The 19,888-nt window shown below is 46.0% G+C and overlaps 1 protein-coding gene, 1 non-coding gene and 1 pseudogene across 2 annotated transcripts; 2 read left to right on the top strand and 1 right to left on the bottom strand.

The window, feature by feature from the left end:
• Positions 1-11,032: 11,032 nt before the first annotated feature.
• Positions 11,033-11,119, top strand: TRNAS-UGA (transfer RNA serine (anticodon UGA)). Its single transcript has one exon. It is a non-coding gene; the product is annotated as a tRNA-Ser (tRNA).
• Positions 11,120-13,373: 2,254 nt separating this feature from the next.
• On the bottom strand, positions 13,374-13,952 carry LOC123143177 (uncharacterized; annotated as a pseudogene).
• Positions 13,953-14,665: 713 nt separating this feature from the next.
• LOC123143169 (NADH dehydrogenase [ubiquinone] iron-sulfur protein 2-like) lies at positions 14,666-18,385 on the top strand. Its single transcript, XM_044562018.1, has 3 exons — positions 14,666-15,150; positions 16,149-16,392; positions 18,091-18,385. The coding sequence occupies exons 1-3, from the start codon at positions 14,698-14,700 to the stop codon at positions 18,351-18,353; spliced, it is 960 nt and encodes a 319-aa protein (XP_044417953.1). The 5' UTR covers positions 14,666-14,697; the 3' UTR covers positions 18,354-18,385.
• Positions 18,386-19,888: the final 1,503 nt, after the last annotated feature.

Genomic DNA, 19,888 nt, shown 5'->3' with positions numbered 1-19,888 from the left:
AATTCTCTTAAAAATAGAACTAATTAATAGTACCACATTGATGGCTGAGCCCGGCGTACACCGGCATATAAACATGCACCCGCCGTTTGCAACCGCCGGGCGTGGTGGCGAGCGCTTGTAACTCCAGCCAAGGAGGGCTGAAGGGGCTGGCATGGGTGTAGTTTCGTGGGCTGAAGGGGCACCGAGACTTTCTAAGAAAGGGAATGACTACTCAAACAGTGAAGTCGGCCTTCCACAAGGATCACCGATCTCGCCTGTTTTGATTCAATCATTCCTGCATCAACTCGACTTGCAATTCGAGTAAGCTACGCTTGAAATTAACGTCTATTGTACTGCAACGATGGAGGGCTCCCGCAGTCGAGGAGGGCAAAGATAGGTTTGCAAACCAGATTATTGGCTGTTACATTCAGACACATGAAATGCTAGATGTTATATGCAGCAAGGTCAAAACTGGGCTTTTATTTGCCCCTATAGAAAGATTATTCACCAAGCGCCAGGAAAGCTTTAGCTTTGCCATAGAGTGACAGTCGGGGGGGGGGGGGGGAGCAGGAGAGAGGGAAAGAGGCAAATGAGAAAGAAGAAGGAGCAGGGTCGAGTGAAAGAATTGGTACATTGGGTCCCCCCACCGAGCGGAGCCAAAGGAAAGACAAGGGTTGAGGTAATCGCTATGAGTGTTCAGGCTATTCCGCTTATGCTCGCGGATGCGGATAAGAAGCTATCAAAAGGGGATGATAGCAGCCACCCATATGGGCAGCTAGAAAGAGAACGAGGAAATGTGAACCACGATCCTTATTCGGTAGAGGAGTCGGGGGACATTGGTTCGAATCCAATTCGTGAATATCAGAAATCATTGTTTCTCATTGAACTATATACGATACGCGTGCACGAGGAAGGGATAAATTGATTGCGTTGCAGTCATTTTCCATCAGATTCTTACGGATGTAGTGCAAAGTAAATGTTTCAGTCAAAAGTAAGCTGCCGACTATGATGAATGCCAGCCTGAGCTGTAGCTGATCTTTGATCCCGAGCTTGAGCTTCTCTTTGATGTCGGGTGAATTGAATTTCATATATGGAGAAATGTGTCGCTAGTCCAAGTCCGCTATAGAATTGTTTGTCTATCACTTCGGCAACGAAGGTCATTTCTTTAGAAGATCGATACTGGTAGTTGCTTGCGGTGTCTGAACAAGTTTCGAAAAAACTACTGTGTCTGCATTTTCCTAAAGATTGCTGTGAGGCTGATAGTGATATCTTTCCAATAACTGACTCAGCAGGTTCAATTGAGGTATCATTCGATTGAGATTTCGAACCGTGTAGTGGTTAGGATCCTCTTATTGCCGTCAAGGGCTATTTTGGTCGATTCCAGCCAGAGAGTTATGAATAGAAATAGCAGACCTGATTCGAGACAACAGGAAGTTCCCGTTTGCAGATATACATTTCTCAGGTTCAGGCTATTCGTGGAGTCGATCACCACCACTTGAGATAGACGATCAACTTCATTAAAGAAGCAGTCATCTCTATACAGGAAGCAGCATGTTTTCTATGGTCCTATGAAAAGGTTCCAGTGGGTTTCTCTTGCTGAATGGTGGTAAAACACCAGCTTTCCATTCCTCACTGCAAGCTACTCCTTTTGCTGCTTTTTCTCACTCTTTGCCTGGGCCAACGATAGATTAGTCTCTGGGTCGGTCAAGTGATAAATTGGCGAGATTAGTTAAGGAAACTGGGACTTCTGATTGTTCGCGAGGGATGGCTGAATAACCTACTTTGCTTTCCATTTAGGGTAATAGGATGCCACTACTTGACCTTGCTTGCCCAGACACAAGATAACCTATAGTTTGGGTACTGCCCTTCGTGGTGCTTGCTTTCCTATAATCTGTAAAGCTTTAGCTTTCAGAGAAGAGATTTCAGTATCCGATTGCTTTTCTGACTGGAATTCTCTAGTTCACTTCACTTCTACGCAATGTCATTTCTTGATTCAAAGTACTTATTTTCTGATTGGAATTTCGATCTCTTGGCAACAGGTTTCGCTTCTGCTGAGGACAAATTGAACAAGCTACTTCTCAAGTCCGGGTGGGCTTTTGAATTCAGAGAAGGGAATTCCAGTTCTGATTCTAGTCTCTGTGCTCTGTTCAGTTCAGTTCAAGATGGGAAAGTATTGCTTGTTTCCTAGAATCCTAAAAGGGGTGCTTGTTTTCCTCGTCCGGGCTCTCCTCTCCCCTTTCTGTCCCAACCTTCATTCCTGCTTTTCCGCCAATTCACTAATTGAAATAGTTCAGATCCAGCACTTATATCCCTTTTATATATATATAGAATCAGGTATCTGCTTTCCATGGTTCCTGATTTCGGTATCTTTCTTGTCTGCACTTGATGAAATCCCTTTCTTTTCTTCTTGGCATACAGATTGGATTCTTGTTGATCCAATCGGAACTCTTGAATTGAGGGGTGGCCGTGAAAGAATCACTGTTTTGATGATATGAATGAAAACAAGAGATTTCATTCTTCATGGCATATTTCAAGACTAGGGTACCTGCATTCTAGGTCTAGGACTTGTTGCTTCGGATCAGTTCCCTTTAGAAGCAGTTTTCCTCTTCTTCAATCTCGAATCCCGAAGGGGAGGCTCTAGTTGCCAAGTAAGAAAAGATCTCGGTAGTTCAATTCATGCATGTGAAAGCTTATCTGCCAGATACAGATGATACTTGCCACTACTTGACCGAAACTGGGACTTGAGGAGGAATGAAATTCTAAGGGAAATCAATCAACCAATTGAAATAGTGATATCGGTATCGGAACTCTGGAGAAGGGCCCGGCCTAAGCGCCCTCTTGAGACTTGGACTCGAAAGAGGGAAAGATTAGTGGGTCAATAACCAAGTTCCCCGATAGGATTCCAGTATCTGATCAAGCCGAAGTAAGCAAGTTCTGGATTCGAGTTTCCTTTTCTGACTTGAATGCAAGTAGGATTCCACATCCACTCGGTATTCTAGCTGTACCAAGTCTTTTTCTTCACTCTTTAGAGGGAAAGTATGCTTTGGATTTGCTCAGTGATACAGGTATGCTTGCCAACCCTGCTGCATTGTCTTGATCTCTCCCTGGGATTCGGAACTTGGATTTGGGAAAGGAGGCTTAAGAAGAATATGACTCCATATTAGTAGTAGTATGTTGCACTAGACTCATATGATTAGGAAGCGATAGAAGTTATCGAAAGCAAAAAGGATAGGGGCAAGAAAAGGGTTTGATAGTTCATTCTCACCCCTACAAACTTTCTTTTCTTCTTGGCGTACAAAATTCTCTGCCTTTAGTCACCCTTAGCGCGAACCATCTTCTTTTCGAAGGACGGAGTCGAGACTCCTATCTATTCGTAACACTTGCACGATGAACTATTCGTCCCACTATCTCCCTTTCCATGAGACCTACTATACCCCTTTTCTACCTATACCTGGCTAGACTCGTGTACCTCGATTTACGTACATTCACCTAATTTACTAACGTTATTGCCTGCAATCGAGCAAATACCAATAAGACATTGATCTCTAAGGAGCTGTTATGAAGTGTCGCAGTCGCTGCTAACGGTAGGATTTTCTATCACGTTTTTTTCATTAACGTGCTTACACCCACTAGTTTACTGCTTGCTTTAGCTTAGCTTTCCTCAAACCATCAACTCTAGCTTTTTGAGCAGGTTTTTACCAATCTGGTATCCGCTGCTGATCCATATTCTCAGATACCCGCTTTCTTTACGACAGTATAGTATCCTGTATGCTGACAAGATCCATGAAGTAAAAAAGGAGGGATATGGACTCCATCCTATAAACTCAATATATAGAGGCTACTCCAGAAACAGGAAGAAACCACACTCAGCATACAACACCGACTCGTCTTAGACAGGCTTTTATAAATACTCAATTAGACTATTATGTACTTGACTTGCTAGGAATTGGATGAAACTATTAATGCATCCCATTATCTATTTCTTCATTCAGCTATGAGAGCTAGAAATTGATAGAATTTATCCATTCTACTTCCTCCACTTCTTTAAAAGCTTCTCCAATCACACTTATTACAATCTCACACACTTCTTCTTCTTCCTGACCTTGAGCGCAGCGCTGAAAATCCAGTATAGATTTCATGATATATCAGGTATAGTGGTTTGAACCAGCTCATGCTTCAGTCCAAGTGTTTGCCGTACGCCTTCCTTAAAGGGCTTAGTTTAATCAGTAGTGGTCCTATCACGGGTGTCACATTCATTTTGACCTATCCGGGAGACCCTATTTGATTAAGAGATCCATGCGATGCCAGAATCCGTCACTAAAGCACCGTATTGAGAAATAGATACCCAGCTGAGGAGTAGATGAGGGGCGGTGAAATCCATCTAAAGAATGCCGTGGAAATGCTACTTGTTGAATATCAAAAATATAGGATATCGAAAGGTGATGCGAGCGCTAGCTCATCTTAGAAGTGAGGTGAAAGATTTCTTTGATTTCGCGATCGATCCTATTTTGCTGGTGAGAAAGCAGAAAAGATTGGAAAAAGTACCAACTTCTTGTAATTCTGTAAGCCAGCTCCTATCATATGTGCTAAGAGGGCGTTAAGCGGCCTGGGACTCTTATTTATGATCTTGTTTAGGATTGGAAGAGCGGAAAAGCTAAGGTACATCAGCATGGGTTCTATTCTCGTCTTTCAAGTACCTACCCTGGTATCACCTATGTAGATTGGTGGGGCTTTAGGACGGACTCCAAAGTTGACTGTTGAATCTCAGTATGTATGGCCAAGGCTCACTCATTCAACCCGCGAGAAAAGCGAGTCTTGAACGAAGGAAGAATAGTTGCAGGATCCTGGGTTCGGTATGATCGTTCTTCCAATTCATACTAGCTACGATCTTTCCCTGCTTAGAGGATCCAGCAGTAAGGGACCTACCTATGGCCAGTAAAGAACCCACCTATGGCTGGCTCCTCGGACAGCTTTCGGAGCTTCTGCTTCACCGGTGTAACACAAGTGGTTCCTGGGCTTTAACTAACTAAGTGCTGGCAGTGATTTTAGGTTGGTTTCATGGTTTCTTCATTCTTGTACCCTGTGTTAAGCATATAGCTAGCGTTTCTAGTGAACTTCACTTCACACCTAAAAAATCCCGATTGGAAAGAGAGAAACTTGACACGCTATAGTGACAGGCGAGGGCGAGCGAACCCCGTTAGCTACAATTCTATATCTTCTTTTTTGACCCCTTTGATTTGCCTTATCACTACAGCCACGTATTGAGCGAAAGCCGCCCAAATGAAGATCAGATCATGAAATCATTCTACGATCGATCGAGTTATTCTCTATATCTTTATATAAAATAAGAAGACAGAGAGACTCGGCTTCAAGATGGAGATTGACCATCTGCACCTGCTCATTCAATTGTTCTATTCCGAGAAATCCGGACTACAATCTTCAGACAGAGGGTCCCTTTGATAAACTACTTGTCTCATTGGGAATACCCTCTTATGGAGAGCTAGATTCCGTAGTGGAGTTGACTTAGCTAAATTAGCAACTTATCGATCTGCTGTAGCTTTTCAAATCCACTCTAACCGAACTATGTTAATTATGGAATACCGCCTATCCTTAGAAAATAAGATTGTCCTTGTACTTGCTCTCTCATTCCTGGGAGTCCTTCAAGGGTATCAGATCTTGCTTGAAACAGGTTTTTCTTTCGCGCTTCCCCTAGCGCAGGCAGTAGTTTGATAGCGAGTTCACCTTCCTAGTAACATTTGCTCATTTCATTCATTCTCATTCAAATCTACTTCTAAGGCATGTGAAGTACCAGTTGTGGACAGATCCCTTGGCAGAGTATCAACTTGAGATTCTTCTTTCACCCTCCAGGAGTTTGGTTCTTTTCTTTCTATATCAGAATACGACGTAGAGGCTGAGCCTGCCGATTGATCAGACTAGCCAACTAAGGGGCCATTCACTTCTATAAAAAATAGGTGTACTGCGCGAAAGCTTCTCTTTATGAAAACCCCTCTGAGTCGTCTATAGCCGCCAAATCCCTTTTGATTCTGTTGTCAGAGGTGCCTTTCAATTTCATTGACCTTGGTACTGCATTTCATAGATACCTTCGCTATTACAGTAACGCAATTCTCCACTGAACCCATTGACCTAGGTACCGAGTCTGTTATGCGTACGTCTTTTCAGACTCTTTATTTGTTTGTGGACAACAAAAATGCAAACATGAGAAAAGGGGATCATTCCATTTTGAACACACCCATCTATCTCATCTGACCTCTCCGAATTCCCGAGTAACGAACCATGGGCTGTAGATGGTTGGGACATATCATCATCCGGAGGGAGTGGTCTTAATACCGATGTCTTTCTTTAACCTTTGGGAGGTCAAACCACTGAACCTATTTCTTTGACCTTGGGACCGATAGATAAGAAGGCAAGGCAGAAGAACCAATTGAATCGCGGAGAACAGGTAGCTCCGGCATGTGAACTTGTCGAACCATTCAACTATACTATATATCGATTGGCCACATCAACGCATTTCACCTCGAAACTTGTACTTGGAATAGAGCCAGCCTTGAGATCCGCCACATCTTCCTTCAAGTCAGAGAGTTGAGATAGAACAACTTCGCCTTTGACCGGTTTGCTGCTTTCCTTTATACACAAGCCCCTATTATTAAGGTATGGAGGTTTTTTCTGGAATGACCAAAGAACAAGAGAAGTTCAATGAGGTGCAAACACAAGAATTAAAGCAACGAGGACAAGTGCTAGGATAGGATCCCGAAGGATGGCATGCCTATTCAGCAACGTGCAGAAAGGATGGCTTCACGCAAGAATCTTGATGAACCAGGTATGTCTTCTACTAACAGATATGCTATTTGCAATTCCATTGATTCTGCTAGTCTAGTAAAATCTGCTGTAGATAGTGGTCTAGTGTTGGGCAGTACACAGGAGGAAATTGACAGGTCTATAAATTCTATTAAAGCAATAGAACTTGCTCAAGCATTGCTTTATGAAGCTGCTCAGAAAAAGAAGTTAGCTGCTCATGAGAAGGAGCAGTCTTCCAGTGTCGAGTTAAGCTCTGATTCAGAGAATGAGGATATTACTCAGATTGTTGAAGAGTTAGATAATCACAGTACTTGTATACCAGTTGGTGACAAGAACACTACGAGCAGAGCTAAGAGGAGGCATAACAAAAAATAGATACCGCCATGAAGACACTAATCTTGAATGTGAGGGGCCTGGCCAGGTAGAAGGGGGCAACCTTCTGAAGTGATAGAGTGGGTGGACATAGTTTGTGTGCAAGAAACTAAGAGAGAACAGTTGTCAGATAAAGAGTTAATGGCAATTGGTGGCAGAAAGCTTTTCAAGTGGTTTTGCAAGCCAGCCAGTGGCAGTAAAGGTGGAATGCTTATTGGAGTCAATCTGGATGTCATGGATGCAGACCTCATTGGGGAGGGTCAATTTCTCCATGGTGTTTGAGTATAGAGGCTTTGTGATAATTGTGCTTGGGTGGATGTTTATGGTCCAACCAAATTTAAGAGCTATGTTTTTGTCAGAGCTCACTAACTTTGTGCAGAGTGTTGATCTACCTTTGCGGGACATGATCAGATTTGCTCATGAAACAATGGCAGAATACATATTAATAGGATGGAAGCTTTTAATGCTTTCATATCTGAAACTGAACTACAGGAACTGAGAAGGGTTGGTGGCCTGGACTAACAAACAAGACAGGCCAGTGAGAGAAGTTTCGGATAGAGTTCTGGTTTCTTCAACTTCTGAGGATTTATTTCCTAAGTTTTACTATCCCTCTTGCAAGCTGGGTCAGATCATTGTCCTTTACTTCTAGAAAATGGGGAAGATAGGGGCTGCCACTAAGTTTCGTTTTGAACCATCCGCAAGAAGGGTTTAGAGATATGCTGTTACAGAAATGGCCTACAAGAACTGTTGCAAATGTTCCATTCCAGACTATTGGCAACAAGTGTCTCAGGGCTTCAGGAAGTTCTTCAGAGGGTGGAAGGCAAATGATGCTACTGACAATAGAAGAAGTAAATCCAATCCCTGCTTTAGCCTTGCTGCTTATTCACTAGCAATCCAACCATACCATTCTTGTCTATCAGGATCAGTCTTTCCCTCAAGTCACCTTAACATGCTTCTTTCTTTCCTTCACTATGCAGATACAAAACTAGGTTGCGGGCGCATAAAGCCACTGATACTATTGGTCAGAAGTATGATTTGACAAAAACTACTACTTTAGCAGCTATGCGAAATGGAAGTTTCCTTCTTCTTGCTTGTTTGGCCGTCCGAAAGCAGATACATATATCAGGGAGAAAGCAGCTCTCTGAGCGATGGATACCGATCGATCTCGGTTATTTTCATTGATCCTGGCCTATCTCCATAGCGCTCACCCAGAGGGAATTCACTCAGCTCTGGGCCGCATCCATCTGGTTGGCATGAGAAAGAAGGCAATTCCTTCCTTGGGTCAGATCTCCATTCCGGGATGGAAGAAAGAAATGATGGTTTGGATGAGCAATTGGGAAACACACACGGGGTCATGGATGGCTACCTAATGTGAGATGCATGCATTTCGGATAGAATGTCACACTGGCTCTGGAGTGCCCGGGGGCGATAGATATATGGATATATAGAAGGAAGGGAGCATCGTCTGCGAGCTCTCTCTCCTAATCCACTTTCTTATTGCAAAGGCTCCAACAGAGCAAAGTTGTACAAAAAGAAGTATGCATATGGTCGGTCCCCTTCGAAAGGCAATGGAAAGCAAGGGTCCCGCTAGCATTGAGGAAGGAAGCGGTGAGACCAGTTCAGCCATAACCCTGAATGAATTTATATAAGCCAAGATCTTGTACCGGGTACGGAGACTCTCTAGTGATGCTCCCCTACCCCCCTCTGCCTAGGGTAATAAGCTAGAGTGATAAGCTTAAGCTAATAGCACATAGAGAGCTAATACCATATCCCGCCCGGCTCCGCCTTTAGCTGACCCAGCCCGGACTTCCCCTTCAAGCGTTCAAGAATAAGCATGGGAGTCGAATAGAGATGGCACTTGGAAACTACCGTTGGTATTTCAGGTTTCACATTGTACAGAATGAAATCATCGATAGGGCTCGCCCCGAAGAGAGGATGCCGTGCTTAATAGAAAATTGTTTAGTTTAGGCATTTAGCTTAGCTTAAAATAGATATGTAACATGATGTACTTACACGTGCAACCACTCCGTCTTCTAGACCGGGGTCATAATTGAACCCACAACAAACCTCAGATGATGTGACTTCTCCACCCTCTAGGCAATTAAAAACTGGTCCCATTAGCTTGAATTTACTAATGTTAGAAAGGAAGACGAAGGTGCCAAAACAAAGCATTTGTTTCAAGCGCTGTCGTGTCCTTGAGCTTCAAAGTCTCCAAAATCTTGATCGAGAAGAGTAAGCATTGCCTGGTGAGGAAGAGCGGAAGCATAGGTTTTTGGATCCTAGCGAAGGAGTTTCAAGCACGGATTACGCTTCTAAAGAGCACTATTTGGCTTGGCCCCTTCCTGCCAAAGATTTGAGATAACTAAAGCAACTCGCAGTCAAAACTGGTGGAGCCAACGCCAAAGAGTAAATGTGTAGATAGTAGGTGAGCGCCTAGCCCCTTAGTCTTTCGGATCGGAAGATTCATTGGTTTCATCCAAAGGCTTCTGTCTCGTCTTCCTCAAATTGTTGATCGAGGATCAAAGACATTGCTAAAGCAGACGCCTACCGAACGGGAGTTATTGTACCTGCTAGAATGGCATCTTCTCGAACTTTTGTTTCTTAGAAAAGAAAATATGAACTCACAATGTGCAACATAAATGTACCCACCGGTTGAGAAACCACCATAGTTGGATGATTGCTCGCGCTAGTAAGACAGCTTTGACTCTTCTTGATCGTGATCTGGTGATCGGTCACACCCTCTTTAGAGGTTCTAGGCCCTGCCTATTGAGTCATCTACCACAGAAACAGAGTCTCATGATGATCCTGGTACAAAAGGTTCGTCAGGCCCGCATTTAGAGACTTCTGCCTCAGACTCATATCCATAAAGATATTCTCTCGCTTTCTAGTTGTACCCTTCTTCACACCCACCACGAAGGTTAGAGATTTCCCGTTATCAACATTGTCCAGGAAGGAATCTATTTTTAGAATGCTCGGAGCCAACCAAACAGTTTGCTACGTCCCTCGAGAAAATCAAAACTTCATTGGAAATGCAGGACCAACTTAGGAAGGCACGGACTCATACTTTGTAAGGTCGAAGTCCACACATAAGAAAATAACTAGTGCCTAGGAATACCCCCTTCTTCATTCATCCATTTAGGTAAGAATGGATCCAGGGAACCTGGCTCGGGAACAGCCCTGAAAAAACACAGTAAGAGAGTCCAATCTCTGAAATATAGCATTTGATCTCCTAAGTAGTAGTAGTAGAAGGCTTAGTATCTGACTTGATCCAATAGAGTCAGAACACACAGTAGATCCAAATTCCACACCTTGATGTGGACTGGGGAGAGAGCAGCTCTTCGAAGCTGGGCGTTCTGTGTGATTATGGAGGAACTGTAGTACTCGCCCCAAAATGCAAGCCGGGATAGATACTTAAAGAAAGGGGGAGCGGTGGGCCTTCAAATAGGAGCGAGGGAGTGATGGGCAACCTTTTTCTATATGTTGCTCGTGAGCCGCCAAGTACCAGTCTCGCAACAGTACTGGCGTTAAAGGATCGGTCCTTCACTTGCGGATCGTTCGCGAGTCGAACTCGCTCTCTTGCCACGCCTTTGACTCACGAACTCGAGTCGGACTCATTCACTGCTAATTTTTTTGAGGATCGTTCGTTCTTCATTCTCTTGCTATTACCTGCAGGGAGCGCTGCAACCGACGGTGCATATTATCATATAGAAAGAAGCGAAGTGTAGTGATTCGTACTACCGGAAAAGTGTCGCTAACCGCTAGGCAATAGAGTCAGCTTACGGGGTGGGGCGCAAGCAAGCGTAGCGAATCACATAGAGTTGCCCCTACCTGCCAGCGCGCAGATAGATAGGGCGGGCGAGCGCAGGGATGGATGTCTGAGCGGTTGAAAGAGTCGGTCTTGAAAACCGAAGTATTGATAGGAATACCGGGGGTTCGAATCCCTCTCCATCCGCGAGGTCATAAGTTCTCTCTTGCCTTATCTATAGATAAGAACGAATCTCCTCGACTCGACTGATATGATGGATGGAATGGGTAGAAGGTTGAGGTTATTGTGTGTTGATTTAGTTAGGACTTTGTCTCCCTTTCGTTATCTTCCGCCCCGGGTGGATGACCTGTGGAAGCTAAGTCGAAGATCTCGGTGTCGTTGTGAGTGGTTGATAAATAACGATTGCAGTTTGATTTAGGGAGTCCCAACCCTGTGAAGCTTAACAGACAAAGAAAACGATAGAGACTTCCGGGTATAGGGTGACGACCTTAATGAATCAAGTATTCAGGTGGCAGAGTTTTGAGCTACATAAGCGCTCAAATTCCGGAATACTTATTGCCCCAAAAATATGATCAACCCCAGGTACATTTATTAGGTTTTGATCTGAGGCTATCCTGGTCTGCAGGACCCAACACAAGTATTCATCCTTTCCAATCTGAAAAAGGTGTTGCCTAAAGCTTACCCTCTTCCACACGGATGCTACAGCCGCTATCACTTTTGCAAGAGGGGAATTACAGAGTTCGCCTCTCGACATCTTGTTTGGTAAGCAGAATTTTGACCCAGGCGCCCTAGTGTTGCCTAACCGTTCGGCCGGAGATGTCGGATGCGAGATCTTTAGCTACTTGTATCAATTTGCCGCAGTGTGCTTAGATATAATGGGCTGGCAGCTGAGGCTTGGCAGGATGGGGGAGTTAATTAAGGTCGAGGGAGCAGGAAAGAGTTTGTTATTCGCTATTGGCTTAGTACGGCCTATACATAATAGGGCCATGACGGTTTTGGCAAGGCCTTGAACTTCATATATCCCTTTTTTACTCAATCCAGAATACCGAGAAAGTCAGATTGAATCATTTTTTCGACCTTTCCTTTGGATTTATTAGCATAGGTAGTGTTCGAGATCACCTCTGTGCGGTGAACGCTCGAATGTAGCTAACATCAGTTTTGTCCTCGCGTGGTTGAAGGAGATGCTGCTGCTGGATGGAATGCTTCCGGGGCGCCATGATCCTTCTATCAGGAATAGAATAATTGAGGGCACTGACTGACTGCATCAATCATCGCTCAGTGAGCTATTAATTGCCGCCAATAGCGCTTCGCTTGCATGCAAGGCGGCTAATAAAAGCGCCAGGTAGACGCGCGGAGATGCATTTTGAGTACTGGTGGTACTGTACAAGCTCTAGGGGAATAATCTCTTTCTTATTTCTTTCTTATTTCTTTCCCATGACGACTAGGAACGGGCAAATCAAGAATTTCACTTCGAATTTCGGACCTCAACATCCTGCTGCTCATGGTGTTTCACGATCAGTATTGGAAATGAACGGAGAAGTGGTGGAACGTGCGAAACCACATATTGGATCACTCCAGTGCGGCATGAAGCCGCTGACGCTGAGTAGGCTCCTATGCCGCTAGCACGGTGGAGGTTCCGTAGCGCGTCATGAGCACCAGGAAAAGGGATGGTTGAGCAACTCAAGCGAACCGCCCTACCTGACTTTGGATAAAGATAGAAGGGAGAAGGTTGTGAAGGTGGCCTCGTTATCCACACATCTGGTCAGAGGACCGACCTGGGTTTTCACGAGCGTAGGCGGGTCCTGGAGTGCCTGTCAAGGGCGCTAGCGCATACCCCGGGGTGATCATCACCACCTGCACCTCACATCTCGGCACAGTGGAACGTGTAACCCGCCTGCTGTCCAAGTCAACCACTGAATTTCCTGTAATTCATAGCGCCTAACAGAACGTAGCAGCAAGGGACAACCCACCCATACAGACAGCCTGCGGGGAGGATGGCACTACTGGCAAAGACCGTCTGGCGAAAACGCCGCAGGCGCGAAGCGTGGTGGGCCTGCGCCGGGGGAGCATAGGGAGGAAAGGGAGCCCGGACGGTGGAAGAGCCAGGGGAAGCCGGGTCATTTGACGGAAATGGAAGGTCCGAGCGGCTCATTCATTCTGGAAAAAAGAGGGGGGAGCGAGCCAATGTATCAATGAATAGATACAGTCAACGGTATTAAGACAGCGCTGCCTACACGCGAATTTGCTTCCGAGGTCGAGCAGTCTCAATTTCACTACAGGATTTTAGAATGAATGTTGGGCTGGGCCACCTCAAATGGCGTGAGCCGCATGCGGGGAGACCCGCACGTACGGTTTTCAGGGGGATCCGGCCGGCCGGCGCCCACCCGACTAGAGGGACTGAGAAATGAATCGAGTACAAAACTTATCTTCAAGCTTTACCTTATTTTGATTGTTTAGAGGGCGATCGCGGAGTCACTGAATGAAGTCCTCCCTCCCTTTCTTTCGGAGGTGCTGACCCGCTGCGAGGCAGATATGACTAAGTGACATATTGAATATGGTGACGACTACATCATGTCGTAGAAGGAGATAAGAGGTGGAGCCAACGACCCACTAAGACTCACGTATCTACAACTACATTCCCGAGCGGCAGTCAAACGGAGGCGTGAATGCAAGATGCCAGCGGAATGATCGACCGGACAGAGGCTAGGGCAGTCCTTGTGTGTCGGAGATACAAAGCGAGTGCACCGGAAAAGAAGGGGAACTGAATCGATCTATTCCATCGCGAAGCATCCGAAGCATAACTGCACACTCACACGATCTTTGCCGAGAGATAGGAGCATTTGGTGGAACCGGTGAACTACACTTGCTTCTTGATAGATGTGTGGGACAGAGGGCTCGTGGTACCTGCTGCCCGCCCTTCCTCCGCTTTGATAACCGTGTGAACGGAGAGTGGGCAGAGGAAAAGGGAAGGAGGTCCTCATACGGAGTCGCACACTTGAGCAGTGCGGGAGACTGGAGATTGGGTCGAGTAAACTCCTTTAGGTCCGATTAAATCACAGACGAGGAACTTTTCTTTCTTTTTTTCTTTTTGATTTGAAGGGTATGTTCTCAAAAAAGAAAGGAAGAGGTAAATACTTCGAAGAGGCGGCTCGGTAGGGATGGAATGGTCAATAGTCAAGTCAAGGATGACTTCTTTGTTGGCGAAACGATGGGGGAGAGAAAGCACGCCAGTGATTCTCTGAGCCGGTCTTCATTTCCAACGCCTCGGGAAACAGGTCGAGATAGATGACGGCACCTTTTTATCCTCTTCCTTACCGGGAAGGCGCACTTCTCTTCTTCTTCTGGCCTTCACCTCCTGCCCGGCCCGGAAATACAACCCAACCCCCTTTCTGATCCATTCATTTCTGCAAGCAGGCGGGATCCAGAGCTAAGCCCCCCCTCCTATTCGAAGTCGGGTGTGGCCTCGCCCTTTTGCTCTTCCTTCGGTTTGGCTCCACGAAGGCGCCGCCTAGACTAGGAGCCCCACTCATATTCAAAAGGCGCCCAACTTTCAAGACGATGATAATAATTAGTCAACCTTTTCCAATATCATGGAATAGCATGGCCCGGGGCTAAGGTAACTCCAGTGGGAGAGCCGTGTTATGGGTGACCTTATTGCACGGTTCAGAGAGCACTTGTGTATGTGATTCAAGTGAACGTGTACGAAAAAGCTGTCGTAAAGTTTTGTTGTTTGTTCCGTCGTTGGCCCTATCTATGTTTCTACGATGGCCCAAGAACACGCTCATTCTTCAGCCGTAGAGAGACTTTTGAATTGTGAGGTACCATTACGAGCTCAATATATAAGAGTGTTATTCTGTGAAATAACTCGAATTTCAAATCATTCACTTGCTTCAACTACTCATGCTATAGATGTGGGAGCATCAACTCCGTTCCTTTGGGCTTTTGAGGAGTGGGAGAAATTGTTGGAATTCTATGAAAGAGTCCCGGGAGCCAGGATGCATGCCAGTTTCATACGACCTGGTGGAGTGGCACAAGATCTGCCTCTTGGCTTATGTCGAGATATTGATTCCTCCACACAACAATTTGCTTCTCGTATCGACGAATTAGAAGAGATGTCAACCGGCAACCGTATCTGGAAACAACGATTAGTGGATATTGGTACTGTCACTGCACAGCAAGCAAAGGATTGGGGATTCAGTGGTGTAATGTTAAGAGGTCGTGCGACATGAAGACATTGATAGCAATATGGGGGAAGTTCCCATCAGGCAACAATGGTTCTGCCTGACCCTACAAAAGCATGCATATGTTGTCAGTGAAGATTTTGTGTGAAGCCTTGGAGACGACATACCCGGGGCTAGGGTGAGCTGAGGGGGGACAGCGTAAGTGAGCGAATGTGTGTAAGCCCAGTCAAAGATTCCTATTCTAGGCGGGGCGGGCCATCAACCTTCGAATGGTGTTGGTCCTACGGACCGTGAACGGATTCGCCTCTGGCCTCTGGGCACGTCAGAACCGCATGAGTTCACCGGGGTGGAGCACGGTCCGCCAAAATCGGCATAGGTTAGGTGCTATTGATGGAACATGGTAAGCCCATCTTTCTCCATATGAAAGTGCTGCGGGCACATAGAGATGTGGGTAGAGGAAGTCTCAAAAAGCGAAGGCCGAGCTGTAGGTCACGTGACCTGCACCGAAAAGGTGGCTGACTGGGCTTTCTCCTGGATCAAAGCGGATCAGCTCGCCAAATTCGTCGATCGAATCGGGCGCCCCGGAACGTTGAATGAAACTGGTCTTTCTACAACCCTATTTATATGATTTTTAGGGCCGCTTTCCCCCTATCCCTCCCTTATGTTTAGGAGTGGGATCTGCCCAAGAACGACCTGTGGTGGTACGGAAGGCATGGACTCCGCAAGCGTCCCGCACCCTCTGAGAAAGAAACTCCTCAACCATCACAAGATAAAGAAGTATGACGCTCTGTGTCTGACTCTATTGGTCATAGTTCCTTGCTGTTGCGGCTGGTGCTCGTTTGCGCGCGTGTGAACCACCAGATCATAAGGAAAGATGCCTCTTGGGGCATTTGAGAATGATTCGAGCCGTATGAAGGGAAACTCCCACGTACAGTTTGTTTTGGGGGGGAAGGAGCCCGACAGGGTCCCCCCACTGACTTGGCCCGGGCCTAAGTGAAAGTGCAAAAGTGAAGTGGTGGGCCTGCCCATCCCAACCTGGGGTATGCTGGGATTCGCGAAGAGCAGCACCTTATGATGTTCATGACCAATCGGATCTTGACGTACCAGTAGGTACCAGAGGAGATCGCTATGATCGTTACTGTATCCGTATTGAAGAGATGCGACAAAGTGTTCGGATCATTGTGCAATGTCCTAATCAAATGCCTAGTGGCATGATCAAAGCCGATGATCGTAAGCTATGTCCTCCATCACGATCTCGAATGAAACTATCCATGGAATCGTGTGCCATGTGAAACGTAGATCATCGCCGTTCTTAACAGAGACTCAGGTTAAGCTCCGTCTCGGAACCGCCGTGGGGTTAGGAGTAAAGCATCCCGAGGTTGGCGCATCTCGTTGGGCGTGGAGAAGCATTGGGAACCCCAATATCTTTCTTCGGAGCAGTTTCTTTTCCCGTCCCCTCGCCCCGGCATAGCGCTTCGCTTCCGGTTCTTCGGAGGAATCAACTGACTTCTCCCTTCTTCATTGATCCGGGGAAAGGGAACCGTCTACCAGTTGGGAAGCTAGACATCAAGGTTGTGGCTTGATGACGATAACTAAGCTGACACGCCGGAGTTGGCTGCTGGCACAACAGGGTGGTGCCTTACCACACCGCAGGCGCACGCGCGGTAGCGTTCGTGGTGGTGCTTCAGGATTCCAATGTACTGCGTCCAGGATCAGAACGAGCTTGCCGGCGGACCACTGCCGTCCCATTCTTTAGTGAGCTGGAGCGCTGCCATCTTATCCACGAAAAACGCGTCAAGCTATATCTTCGGGTCGAAGCACTAAAAGAAAAGGACCGGGAAACGCGGCGGCATAGGAACCACGGGAACCCAGGAGGGAGAAAGACGATGTACGGGATATGGGATCCTCGCAGTAGGCTGGACCAAAATCCAGCCGAGAGAGGGCAGCCTTTAGAAGCAAGAGGTTGGGAAACCAAGAGAAGGCTTCGCCTTTTCTTATCTTCTTCCCGGCACAAAAAGAGGGATTAGCATTATTGACCCCATGAGAAAGCACTAACACCTTCCTCATTGGGGCTCCGCGCACTGGGAAAAGGCTTCCGCGACAGGAAACCGGCTACTAGTTAGGAAGTGAACATAAGGTATCAAGAGGTCCCTCACAGTCAGGTGCAATGCAATTGCCCCCTATTAGTCAAGTACCCCTCTTCCTATTTAGTTTAGGGGTTAAGGCGAGAAATGGCTTGATGAACCCTTCCGTTCACCACGCACCGGCCCCATTCACTTGCAACTCGTAGAGGCTGTAAGTAAACAGTGCCCCAATAAATTCAAAGTGACGGTGGGGTTGAAAGACGAGAGTGCCTACCTCCGCGCCGAGAGTGCCCGCCCTTTCTGTCAAGTAGGCTACTTTTTCCGGAACGCAGTCCGGAATAAGCGTTCCTGTGTATATAGATATCTTCGATGCTGTCATTTCGACATGTCCGCTTCAACCCCTCTTTCGCCTCCCAAAAAGCAAAGTTGGCTTGACGAGCGCAGATGAGGAAGCGGGAGCAATAAAACCAAGAATCTCTTTCTTTTCTTTCCAAATACTTTATGAAGTTAAGGGGCAAAGAGAAGAGCTTTCGCTACTGAGAAAGCGAATGGTCAGCGCGAGGGTTCGACGACTTAGCCGAGCGTTAGCGACGCATCATTCTCATAGCGAGGCGCTTCGAGTTAGCGAAGCGCTGTAGTAGCGTCGGAGACTATGTGCTATAATGCCGAACTAAGGACGTTCCGCCTTATCTATAGAAGCAGTCGACTGAGTTCTGAACGAATGGGATCCTTGGTGGGTAATGGCTCAATCTATAGATGGAAAGCCTTATGATGGGAAACTACCACGTTAGGTTTGGAGAGAGATGGGACCCGTTATAGTTTAGGGGGAGCAGATGCAAGCTTTTTCTTTCCATAGCCGGCCAAATGACTACCGGATCATCGGTCTACTCTACCTCAATTCACCATTTCGAACTTTATACAGAAGGTTTTTCCGTACCAGCTCCTTCTACCTATACCGCAGTTGAAGCACCTAAAGGTGAATTTGGTGTCTTTCTTGTCAGTAATGGGAGTAATCGTCCCTACCGTTGTAAAATAAGAGCACCTGGCTTTGCCCATTCACAAGGACTCGATTCTATGTCCAAACATCACATGCGAGCAGATGTAGTCACCATCATAGGTACTCAAGATATTGTGTTTGGAGAGGTAAATAGATAGGACGTAGTCTTGCTCGATCAGGACCCTAGCTTTATTGCGAGCCAAAACTGCCTGAAAGAAGCAAAATGGAAAAGGATGCAAAATGCAATGGGATTCCTGATCCAATAAGAAATCCCAATTCGGAGTTTGTTTGGATCAAATTCCTATGTTATACTATTCCATTCTCGATGATGAATCGATTTGATAGATCAGATATTGTTATTCCAAATATTGATCCGATTCAGTATCATCAGAATGACAAAAGCTGACATAGTTACTAGTGGTTCGAGGAGAAATCCTTTCAATCATCAACGCCCTTTTCTACTAAAACTGCTATTCGTGATACCGGTCAAATCGACTATTCTCATCAACTTTGAGTCTCTTCCCTCTCATATGACTGTCAAAGTGGAGTTCCTTCTCTATAAGAAGAGCTAGTCTAGAGTGTGATTCGGATCAAAACAAATGGATGAGCCTCGTTTTGCTTCAGCAAGTGTACGCTGCACTAAGGAGTCGGGTCGACTTATCCGAACTTTCCTACCAAGTTCGAGCTCTTGCTCGCTCTATTTCGTGAGCTGAGCTATTTATACCGATATATACTATTGAGTGAGATGGAGAAAGACAATGGTGGTATTCCATAGGGAGATCCTGTGTTGGATGATAAAGAGGGTTTGCCTTTCGAGAAAGGGGCTTGGCTATCTCCGTCTCCATGTTATAGGACGTATCAAATATATCTATCGATCTATACCATATGGTGAGCCAACTAACCCCCACTCCAATCCAATACTTGCTAGCGCAGGGAATCGATCATCTGTGGATGTTCAGCCAAAGACTCTAGCCCCGGATTCCGATAACTTCTACGATTCTCTCATTATTCAGTGTCCAGATGGAAGGGATGTTTGTTATTCACTTCGGTCAGAAGAGGAATTGACACTCAAGAGCACGCATTTTTTGTTTGCATTCCTATTTGAGAGTGCCCCTCCCTCCTATTTGGTTGGAAGTTTCCTGCTCAAGTTGAGAAAGCAAGGGCTGACCGGACTGCTGCTCACTCTTGCGCTTCAACGGCAGTATTGTCTCCATCTTTCGCCCACCCAGGGGTTAGGGTTATCTTTGGAAAGAATCTCTTGTATCAGCAGATACGAGAATCGGTCGTGCATATTATCATATAGAAATGTGAATCGAGATGCATCTGGATGAGAGTTTGGCTTTCTTTTGGCAAAAGCTGGATTGTTTTCAGCAAACTAGCAATCTGTGGAGATGGCTGATCTGTCCCACCTTGATTGATAGCGATATAGCCACTCTCATTTCAATGCGGCACATTGATACCATCATTCCAATCTTCTATCGTCCATGCTAAATACCATGAAATTAAGTAGCTAAGGTCTAGTGGACCTATTTAAACAAGGATATGCTGATCCTTCTCTGTCGACTTTTCCACTATCAACCCCAAAAACCCAACTCTGCCTTACGTAAAGGAAATTAGTATGATTCACTTCTGGATTTGAAATCACTGCTTATACCAGGTATTGGGCATACAAGAACATTCTGTAGTATTAGTA

The sequence above is a fragment of the Triticum aestivum genome, chromosome 1B (genome assembly GCF_018294505.1).
Source record: "Triticum aestivum cultivar Chinese Spring chromosome 1B, IWGSC CS RefSeq v2.1, whole genome shotgun sequence".
Lineage (NCBI taxonomy): Eukaryota > Viridiplantae > Streptophyta > Magnoliopsida > Poales > Poaceae > Triticum > Triticum aestivum.
Note: the sequence above shows the minus strand (reverse complement) of the source record. Positions and strands in the feature narration are given on the sequence as shown.

Excerpts from the sequence above, each read along its gene's own strand:
- LOC123143169 (XM_044562018.1), top strand. The coding sequence starts at position 14,698 with ATGGCCCAAGAACACGCTCATTCTTCAGCCGTAGAGAGACTTTTGAAT. Across the intron at positions 15,151-16,148 it reads GTGGTGTAATGTTAAGAGGT|CCTGGGGTATGCTGGGATTC; the intron begins CGTGCGACATGA and ends TGCCCATCCCAA. Across the intron at positions 16,393-18,090 it reads AATGAAACTATCCATGGAAT|CCTCAATTCACCATTTCGAA; the intron begins CGTGTGCCATGT and ends CGGTCTACTCTA.